We start from the raw sequence: 11,327 nt of genomic DNA on the forward strand, positions 1-11,327 counted from the left end.
CCCCTAGGTTGGTAAAGAGGAGAAAAGCAATAGACAACCCATACAATTCTATATCGGAATTGAATACAAACAATGATGAACTGGAGATGGAAATTTTAATTTCAAAAGTGATTGCGCCCCCTCAAACTCAGAAAGATGAAGAAATCGAAGCAGCCACTGCTATCTCTGCACCCCATAGACAACCATCGCCCAATAAGGGAGGTTAATGAAACATCAATTATTGTTTGGAACAGACCAGAAGGGAGTGCCAACAATGGTCACCAAAGGGAAGAGTATATAGGCCGAACCCATAATATGTGGAAGTATCGACATAATTTCATGGAGTCATTCGGTCTGAATGCTACATGAAGAACATAAGCCAGATGACGGAACGGGAAGACCTAGGATGTAGAAGATCGTAACATGAGTGATTCGGTAGATTTGGATTCTTATATTGGACAACGACTTTTGTGATCTCAATGAGGTTGGATCTTCTTTTTATTCTGATTTGGCTGCGGTTTATGGGTACAGAGTGAAGCAATCTCTCCTTAACACCATATTTTTGAGATATGGAGATATTGCTAAGGATTGCTCTTTTGTTGGTATTAGAACTCCTTCATCTCACCTGGAAAGAGTCTGTGAGATCATCCAGAAATTACAGGATACAGATTTCATATATATCACAGCTGCAGACCTCAAATCCATGCTTGATCATGTTCATGATCCGGAAAACGTAAAGCTGGAGGTTGGATGGTTGCATCAGAGGCCTGGATGACATATCCGAGGCCATGCATCTGTTCAAGGGCAATTCCACCCTAAAGGAGTCACAGAGAAGAAAAGTTCAAGTCATTGAGAAAAAAGAAGAAGAGGTAAAAAGCTTCAAGATGGAGATTTTATCTTTAAAGGAGAAAGTCCTTTTAGCAGAGGGTGAGCTGACTACAATGAGGGCTGAGGCAGAGAAGATAGATGCGAAAATCACCGAGACAAAGTCAAAAGTGAATTTTGAGTTGATGCATGGCCGCCTACTTTAGTTTATCTCCGCCGGATAGCTTTTGTGGTTTGTTTTCCTTACCAAAAAACAGAACTACTGTTGTTTGTTTTGAATGTCTTGCATGATAGATGTTTATTATAACTTATAGCTTAATAACCATTTAGGTCTAACAAATTATACTGTGATCAGAATCTTTTGCCCAGTATTAGCTGCTGATTGCATTTAGTAATGTGTGCTGTGATTGGAAACTAGAGTTTTCTATGGAATTAACTTCACACTCATGCTTTAAAGCTGTGAAACTTAATTGATGAACTTGCATGTAAAATTATGTCCATTGCAGTTGTTGCCTATTTTGCTTAATTTGCCATGTGCTTTGTTACAATCACCTAGAAATTACCAGGGGAAAATTAAAACAAGGAATGCTGATTGAATGAACTGTAACTGTAGTGGCTGTGTATGTATTTGTTGTTGGGTTGAGGGGATTGTCGGTATCATCTTGCTTCTTTCATCTTTCGTAGTTTGTTTGATGCATTCAAAGTTTCAAGATAATATAGCTTGTTTCTTTCCTCTTCTTTTGTGTGTTTGATGCATTAGATGTTCAAGATAATGTTAAACCGGTGGTATATATGGCATTATTTAGAATAATTCCGAGGCGCCAATTGTGTATTTCTTTAATGGAAGTGTTTGTGTGTGTGTTTTTTGAAAGGTAGTGGAAGTTTGTTTTATACAGATTCTTTTTTCCTTTTCATATCTCATGGAATAATACATATATGTTCATGAGGAATGTTGCGGACAATCATGGACCTCTTTTATTTTTATTTATTTTTTTGCCATGATAAGAAATTTACACGCCCACCTTTTGTCCTAATGAGACTCAAATAATCAACCTTCTACTTTTAAAGTTTAAGGAGATATTACTAGGCTACAACCCTCGATGGTACGCATCTATATTCGAGTCTTTGCAAAAATACGAAAAACCCTTCAATAGCTTCATTCTTACCCTGTGGCATTGTTACTAGTTTCTTTATACTCTTGTAAACCCTTTTCCACAAAAAAACCTAAATGATCATCATATGAAATAACTACTCTAATTGTCAAACTAAAAATGTTAGGCTGGTAATTTAAGGCATTTGCACTAGCTGACTCCTTTAAGTTCTAGAGTTACGCATGTTTTCAGATGTTGATGGCATTTAGTAGCCCAAACTGAATACCAATTGTGTTTGGATGACGAATGTTCTGTTCCCTATACAAGATCACCGTTATAAGTTTACTGTTTCTTATTTCGAACAGGTAAAGGGGAGAAGATTGCGCTTGCATAACCTGTAAGGTAAGGCTTCCGAAGGCATTCGTTTAGAGGATGAAAATGAAAATGTTGCCATTGTAACTCACTGGGAAGCTGCATTTCCATGGAATTGGCAGTCAGGCAACAAAGGAGTGCAAAATAAGTGAGCAGTGAAGTCGAAGATCGAGTATTTCATGTGACGTATGTTGTCTCCACGATCGTATTGCTGTTTTTTGAAGCTTCAGAATCCAGGAAGATAGTGGCAAGTAATATTTGCAAAATTTTGGAGAAGAACCAGAATCTATAACTCATTTGTTTTGTTGCTGCACTCGGTCTGTCATGGGGTGAAAATTCTCGGTGTTGAGGAGGCTTTGATCATGACAGTAGGAGATGCATTTGGGATGCCGGCGTGTTGATGGAGAGGTGTGGTGCTTTGAGACCACATGGGGATAGTCTTGAAAGCTTTTGGTTTTTGCATCAGACATTTATCTTAACCCTTCTTTGGCTGAGGTATTGGTGTTGAGAATATCTTTGCTTCAGGTCATTGAATGGGGTTACCATACATTGCATGTTGAGACTGTTTTTAAGTCCATCCACAATGTTAGTGATTGTCCTATACTCTTAAAAACTGTGGTGACGGAAATACACAAACTAATGCCTTCAGCGAGCCTCGAACACCCGACATTCCCTTTGAGGAGGAGGGCTTGTATCTAGGCTATTGCCCATTTGACAAGGATTATGCATCTTTGCTTAGGCATCATGATGTTGCCCATTGATTTGTTCCGAGAGAAATAAATGAAGTAGCTCATCTCCTTGCTGCTTGGGCTTTGAATTCCAATCAAGAGTTTCAATTTTAGAATGTTGATGAACTTCCTGGGCAAGAGAGAGTGATTTGATGTAGTTCTTTGAGCTTTATTTATTGATTCTACTTTCTTGCCATGAAAAAAAAAAAAAAAAATTTGATGCCTTTTATTTTATGCTTTCTGAAAAATTATAGTTTAGCTGAGGGAGTTATTTTTCAAAAATGGTAAGATTGTTCTATTGTGACCTAAAGATCAAAGGTTAAAATCATGAAAACAGTCTTTTTGTGTGGCGAATTATATCGGACTCTTTTCAGGTCTCCTAATGTCTTGGCCTTATGATCAAACTTAAATAATTGTAATAAAATGAGTCACGTCAATGATTTAAGCGATAAATTTGAGTCTAAAGTGTAATTATCACTTTTTTAAATCTTGCTCTTGTGATGGATTATTGCTTTTTAGCTTGCCAGAAGTAAAATGTTTTCGTTTTATTTGTTATATAGAATGTGCAAATAGTCTCTCCCATTCAAAAAAATTACTATATTTTTTAAATTGAGCAAATAAAGACAATTTATCAATTTAATGATTGAAATGTTTAAAATACTCTCACAACAAAATAAAAATAAATAAATAAATAAGCAAAATGACCAAAAGACATTTCCTTAAACTGATTTGTGAGGGTACTGTGGTCATTTGAAAAGGGCATTTTGGAGTTTTAGGACAACTTCTTCTTCTTTTTTTTGTCAAAATTGGTATACAAATTTTCAAATGTTGATAATTTATATACACATGCTAATGATTGAAATGTTTAAAATACTCTCACAGGTGTTTTATTATTATTATTATTTATACACATTTTTTGATATCGCAACGTTTTTGCACTTTTTTCTCTATTACTTACCTTGCAACTGTATGAATAATTCAATTTTTGTAAGTTCTTTGTTGTGGCTGATTTGTGACGGGGTATTGTGGTCGTATAACACTCTTATTTCAGCTTTTTATATATTCACGATGACAGGCGTAAAATACCACTAACATGGTAATAGCTGTCAAACCATCAGAAGACCGAGTTTTGCAACAGCTTCATAAATAAGCACTCTGGTGAGAGAGACACACACACCGAGAGTGAGTGAGACAGAGAGAGAGAGAGAGGAATGGAAAGGAAAGGGAAAGGAAGTAAAAGAATAGAAGAAGATCAAACAGAAGGTTAACAGAAGCCTAACCTTTCATCTTCTAAGGTAACCCATTTCTGTGTGTGTGTGTGTGTTTGTTTGGTTCAGTGAAAAATATGATTCAATGGGGTAGAAAATGCTCTGATAGGAAGAGGGTTTCTTCATATTATGTATAAAAATATATATGTATGTATGTGTCTGTATGTTATATGTCAAATACAGACACATATATGGTAATATGAACCGGATAGTTAATTTTCCGGAAAAAAAAAAGAAAAAAAAAAAAGAAAAAAAAAAAAACCAGATAGTTGAGAAGGGTTGTGAAAAAAATCATAGTTAAAGGGTTGTGAAAGCTTGATATGCATTGGTAGAATCATCTTGCTTCTTTCATCTTTCTTCGTTCGCTTGATATCTGTTTGATGTATGTTCTCAATGGTATACCCTCAAATTCGCCATGAATCTTCAGAATATATGTTACAAATTTTCTCCTCTTTAATATGGGTTTTGTTCATAAAACGCCTTTTCATTATGTGTTTAATTCGAGATTACACCACTGTTACTTAGAATTTACACTTCAAAGCTGCATCACTTTTAGTTCCAAACTGTACCACTTCTAATTTGAGTTTGTGATTAGTTTTAGTTCTAGACTACACCATTTATATTTCAAGTATGCTCCACTTTTACATTGAGTTTACACTCTTTTTTATTCAATTTTGTGACTTTTTTGACTTCTAATTCGTACCACTGATACTTAGATTGTCTTACCAGTTTTGTTCCATAGGTTGCTGTATCAATTTCAATGGCAAGAGGAAGGGTACTAAAACGGAGATGGTACATTTCTCCTTCATATTCGAGTAGTGATGGAGAGGAATATGTTACTGGAGATGTTCCCTCCAAACACTGGAAACAAATGAGTGACGATGAGAAGGAGCCTTGTGAGGCAGCCTGCTCGAAAGAATGGGAAATGTTCAGGCAGCATGGTACTGGTACCTTGAAAAAAAAGGTAATGTTTTATTAGATACCACAAAGTATCATTCAATTTGGTTATTATCTCTTACATTAATTCATTGACATTGTTAACTTTCATTTTGTTATTATTAAGGCGGTGAAGTACAGGTTTCATAGGTCTGCACCATCTAAGTTCATTGAAGTCATATCCAAATTCGACGAGAAGAAGAGGAGGGCAGTTCAAGAGATTGGATTTGGCAATCTGTTGGAGTTGAAATGCTCCTATTTCAACCGCGATCTTTGCCTCAATCTCATTGCTCAATTTGACTGTAGCTCGTGTAGGCTTAGAGTTGGTGATGAGAAATTTATTCCCATCTCTACACTTGATATTGAGTCCATACTAGGAATACCCCGTACTCAATTACCAGTGCCTACAAGCATTCCTAGCGGTGCTTCGTGGATAAAAGATGGAGGATTTCGTCAAAAAAATGGACTACAGGTCTCTACTTTAGCTGATAAGCTTTTGAAACTTGACGCCGGGGATGAGTTCAAGCGAACATTTGTGCTTTTCACATGCGGAGCCATACTTTCCCCCAATGCCTGCTATTCGGCCAATTCAACGTTGCTCAAAGCTGTGGACAGGGTGGAACAGATCAGCACTTATAACTGGTGCTTGTATGTCCTCAATTTTTTGGTGAAATCTATCCAGACCTTTTCTGACGGTGCAAAGCGTTGTACTGGTTGTCTTATTTTTTTACAGGTATGAGTCTTTAATATTATGAAAATTTAAATTTCTTTAACTTGTTTCTCATTTGTTTGTTACAATGAAATGTAGTTCCTTTATTTGATGCGAGTTGATGTAAAATGCCCCTCTCCTAAGGAAGATGTCCTATCTATTGGTGTTTGGACTGACATGGTCATCAAAGCCCGTATCAGATTTGAAAAAGAGGAGCTAGGAGGTTTTGGACGCTGCCAGGTAACATGTTATGACATCTTGAATTAGATGCTATTATGTGTTGATAAATAAACACACGTATTGTGTAAATGAGAATATGAATATGTACTAAACTTACAGACACTGAGTATGTAATATTTTGTGAAATATTATTTTTGCCGTTAACGTTAATAGAGCAAAAGGTTTGCACTAAAATGTCCCAAAATGATATTATTTTGGAAGCACTGGGGAGTACCAACAGCTCCTTTGTACTAGAGAGGATTTTAGTCCATATGTATGTGTTTGTGATTGTGCGAGCATGATCCTGCTATGTGTGATAAGAAAATGCTCTCAAAGAAAAAGGTTATCTTCTATATTGTTTCTGTTCCAGAACACAGTTTCGTTTTAGTTCCTTTTATTCCAAGAAAATACCTCAAACCCTTTCGAGAAACATAGCTAAACTTTCTCTGAGGTTCAAAGAATAAAACCACCAATATGAAGCCACAGCTGCTAATGTTCTTTTCTACTGAGCTAGATATGAACTGAATATTGATTACCTACTTAACATGACCAGACCACCGCTATCTGCTGCTGACACTTACTGAAACAGAAAGTAGATCACCCACTATAATCAGCAGTTCCAATCATAAAACCCACACAGACCATCCTATATTCCATCTCTATTTACCTATGCATGTACATTTGTGTGTTTATTTTGTCTGTTATGTTAAAAAATACATAAATTTTCCTCTGCTCAATGTGCTTCTACATAACTCTTGACCCGACAATTCCCCTCCTCTGCCAGTGTCTCTCTCTATCTCTTTCTTTCGAAAAAGGCATTTAAGGTCTAAAGTGAAAGCCCCCATCATTTTCAAGGAACATTGCAAAAATAAATAAAAAATTGAAATTATAAAAAAGATTCCTATTTTGTTATGCTGCAAGGAGAAAATTTTGATTTTTTATTCACAGAAATGGAGTAGAATTATGATCTGGTCCTTGATTATGTTACTAATATTGTATTTCTTAGATTCAGTTTGAACCACAGTTCCACACTTATGATTAAACCATAACATACTTACCTATATATGCCAAACAAAAAAGGTTTTCTGTGTGTATATGTGCCAGAGGAGGATGGGGGAATTTAATATAATATGATGTACCCTAATTGTACTGAACTTTAATCTCTACTCTTTGAAGGATCCGTCTTGCTAAGCTCAACTCATTGTCCGAAATTGTTGAACACTTGAACTACATAGTTAATTGGCAAATCACAGTTGCCAACTTGGCATCTGTTAATGTACAACCATATCTATGCCTATGGAATTGAATAGTGTAACTGCTAAGTGTTTCTCACTATAGCTGTGTGTACAGAATTGAATTGTGTATATATTACAAACTGCTTATGAAATTCAACAAGTTAAAATTCCTTCATTGTTTTATAGAAGCTTTTACAGTTATATGTAATTGCTTATTTATTGGTATTGTTTGTGTAGTACTCTTTCAACGGCATATATTCACCCATTCCGTTTCACGCAACTCGACGTGCTAATGTGGATCTTGAAATGGATATTTTGAGTCCAGCAACCAGGGTTATTCCAATCTCAGAGAAGATTACTTCAGAACTCGCCCCTGAGACTCAGGTATAAAGAAAAACATTGCCCAACTGTCTTTCCTTTGGCAAATCTTTTGGTTGTATTTGACATAATCCATTATATTAAGATATAAATTCTTACTGATTACTAGGCACACGGTAGGAATTTATTTATTCTTGTCAATTTATGTTTGCTTTTCATTCACCTCATCTTGGGCTGATCATGTTACAGAAACAAGTTTGTTGTAGGATAAGGAATTTATATGGGTTAAGAGTCTTCATATATATATATCAATCAGTCTATGTATTGGTATTGCCCGTACAGGTGTCTACTTCTCCAGCTGCCTCCTTGATCTATCCAGGTCAACTTGAAAAGACAAACTCCACTGGCTCCCCTAGGTTGACAAAGGGGAGAAAAGCAAGCGATGTCATCAACAATTCTATATCAGAATCGGATACAAGCAATGATGAAGTGGAGTTGGAAAATTTAATTTCGAAAGTGATCGCCCCTCAAACTGAGAAAGATGAAGAAATCGAACCAGCTGCTGCTCTCTCTGCATCAAATAAGGCTGTGTTTGACAACCCTCGGCCAATAAGGAGGGCTAATGAAGCATCAAATATTGTTGGGAGCAGACCAGAAGGGAGTGCCAACATTGGTAACCAAAGGGAAGAGCATCCAGGCCAAACTTTTAGTCGTAACCCATCAGGAATGGCTGAAATGTTGGATGACAACTCTTCTGATCTCAATGAGGTTGGATCTTCTCTGTATCCTGCTTTGGTCACGGTTAATGGGTACAGAGTGAAGCCTGAATGGGTACCTCTCCTTAAAGCCATATGTTTAAAACATGGAGATATTGCTAAAAATTGCTCTTTGCTGAGTGTTACATCTCGTTCATCTCTCCTGGAGATAGTCTGTGACATCGTGCAGAAATCACAGGATACAGAATTCAGGCGAATCACACATGTTGATCTTGAATCCATGCTTGATCAAGTTCGTGATCTGGAAACTGTTAACATGGAAGTTGGATGGCTGCATCAGTGGCTGGATAAAATTTTTGATGCCATGCCGCTTTTCAAGGGCTATAGCACCCTAAAGAAGGAGATTCTAGCTTTACAACAGAAGATTCTAACTTTAAAGGAGAATGTCCTTTTAGCAGAGAATCAGCTCGCTCCAATGAAGGCTGAGGCTGAGAAGATTGATGAGAAAGTCTCAGAGACAAATGCAAAACTGAAATGTTTTTATCAAAAGTCTGTGGTGGATGGCCTAGTTTAGCTTAATCTCTGCCTGATAACTTTTGTGGATTGTTTTACTTGTCAAAAAACAAAACTTCTATGGTTTTTTTGAATGTCTTCCAAGATAGATGTTTATTATAGCTTATAGCTTAAGAACCATTTAGGCCTAACTAATTATACTATATGTTTGCTTCCACACAGTTGATGTTCTGATTGGTATCTTCTTCTTCTTCTTTTTTTTTTTGGTGTGTGCGTGTGTGAAATATTAGCTGCTGATTGCATTTAGGCTATGTGTGCTGTGATTGGAAACGAAAGTTTTCTATGGAATTAAGTTCAAACTCATGGTTTAAAGCTGTGAAACTTAATTGATGAACTTGTAAAATATATCCCTTGTAGATGTTGGCCTATATTGCTTGATTTGCTGTGTGTTTTTTGACAATCAGCTATGTGTATGTATTTGTTGTTGGGTTGAGGGGATTGTTGTTGGAATACTCATTAGTCTTCTGTTGTTAGAATCATCTTGCTTCTTTCATCTTTCTTCATTTGTTTGATACGTTCAAAGTTCGAAGATAATGTAGCTTGTTTCTTTCCTCTTCTTTTGTGTTTGATGCATGTGATGTTCAATATAATGTTAAACTTGTGGTATATATTGTATTATTTAGAATAATTCTGAGGCACAATAAATACATTTTGTCACTTTTGTGCTAATGTTGGCAACTTCTAGTTGGCGCCAATAGTGTATTTTCTTTAATGGAAGTGTGTTTATACATGCATAAATAAATAACTATCTTTAAATTTATACAAGCATAGAAAATGTTCAACCTTAACTTAATTCAAATCAGACCAACAAACCGAGCCCAACCCATCTTGTACCTTTAAACTTAGGTTGAAATTTTGGATTAGAAAGTTAGGTTAGTTTGGTTCATGAATACATATTTCATACTTTGGCTTAGATTTTGGAAGAAATTATGAGGTGTATTGTGGTGCATGAATATATATGTATATATAATATATTGCGTATAATCGGGTTCACAAATCGTGTTGCTCGGATTAGCTGATTCGGGACAAGTTTGGGTTGCGAAACACAAAAACCCAAGCCCATACTGAAATGAATTTAGGTTCTCCTTTTTAAGCCAAGTTCAAATCGAATTCCAAATAACATGGCCTAAGCCCAAAAAAATTGAGTTGGATTAGGGTTGGCCCAGGTTAGCCACATTACAGTTTGATGCTTGAGTTGCAAGATTACAGTCTGATGTATTGAATCCACTTTCTTGTCTTGAAAATAAATAAATAAAAATCTATGGCATTTATTTTATATTTCCTCAAAGATTAGACTTTAGTTATCAAGCTTAAAATAGTTGTAGTAAAGTGATTAAGGTCAATGATTTAAGTGACATTTGTCAAAAAAAAAAAAAAAATCTCTATTTTTCAGTGACCACAATGCCTAAACAACAATTATTTTCTTACTCTTGTCATTAAAATGTAATTGTCAAACTTTTTAATCACTCTTTTGATGATCATTTCATTTTAGCTTGCCACATCACTTAAGACCCTTTGTTTTTTTTCCTCATTTTATCTTTCTCATTCTTGTAATTCATTTCTCCATCAGTTCTTTCTTGTAACACCAATAACACCATGTTAGCTTCTTACATTGAAAAAAAAAAAAAAAAGGTCATTTTATTAGATATTGCCATGGGATAACTCGGACCCACCATTTGTGGGTCACCTCTTATGTGCCAGGTAGGAAACTATTTCATAAAAATAAAAAAATAAAAAAATAAGAGAGATGTTAATAGTTATCAAACCAAGAGAAAACTGACTTTTACACAAAAAGGTTTAAAACGCAATTGAGCTTCAGTAAATGAGCACTCTAGAAATAGAAGGTGGCAGAGGGAAGTGAGAGAAAGTGTAGTTGATTCAAAACCAAAAGAGAGGTAGGGAGAGAAAATCTCTGCCAATTTCTCTACCCCGGACAGTGAGAAGTTTAGAGAGAGAGAGAGAGAGGGAGGGGGGGGGGGAGGGGGGGTGGTATAGAGAGAGAATCTGCCATTATCTAAAGACCAGGGGAGGGAGAAGGTGGGAGAGAGAGATGGGTCTGTGATTCAAAACGAAAAGAGAGGTAGAGAGAGAGAAAGAGAGAACTCAAGAAAAGAGAGCAATGGTTGGGAAAGGAACAATAATAAAAAGAAAAGAAACAAAAACAGGGTGGCAAGTAGAGTCCGGCCATCAGATGTCATCTAATCAGGTAACCCCTCTCTCTCTCTCTCTCTGTGCGAGTGTGTGTGTGTTTTTTCAGTGAAAAGTATGACCCAATGGAGTAGAAAATGCTATGATATGAATAGGGTTTTTCATATTATGTGTGTGTTTTCATGTGTTTCTTTCAGTGAAAAATATGAG

At 36.0% G+C, this 11,327-nt stretch overlaps 1 protein-coding gene across 1 annotated transcript; it reads left to right on the top strand.

The window, feature by feature from the left end:
• The first annotated feature begins 4,996 nt into the window (after window positions 1–4,996).
• Window positions 4,997–9,437, top strand: LOC132266650 (uncharacterized). The gene is made up of 5 exons (XM_059767582.1): window positions 4,997–5,227; window positions 5,327–5,932; window positions 6,008–6,148; window positions 7,600–7,746; window positions 8,023–9,437. Exons 1-5 carry the CDS (start codon window positions 5,024–5,026, stop codon window positions 8,968–8,970), a joined length of 2,046 nt encoding a protein of 681 aa, XP_059623565.1. The 5' UTR covers window positions 4,997–5,023; the 3' UTR covers window positions 8,971–9,437.
• The last annotated feature ends 1,890 nt before the right edge of the window (window positions 9,438–11,327 follow it).

The sequence above is a fragment of the Cornus florida genome, unplaced genomic scaffold (assembly GCF_030987335.1).
Source record: "Cornus florida cultivar Cherokee Brave unplaced genomic scaffold, ASM3098733v1 CherokeeBrave_3.0.0_Hap2_Chr07, whole genome shotgun sequence".
NCBI lineage: Eukaryota > Viridiplantae > Streptophyta > Magnoliopsida > Cornales > Cornaceae > Cornus > Cornus florida.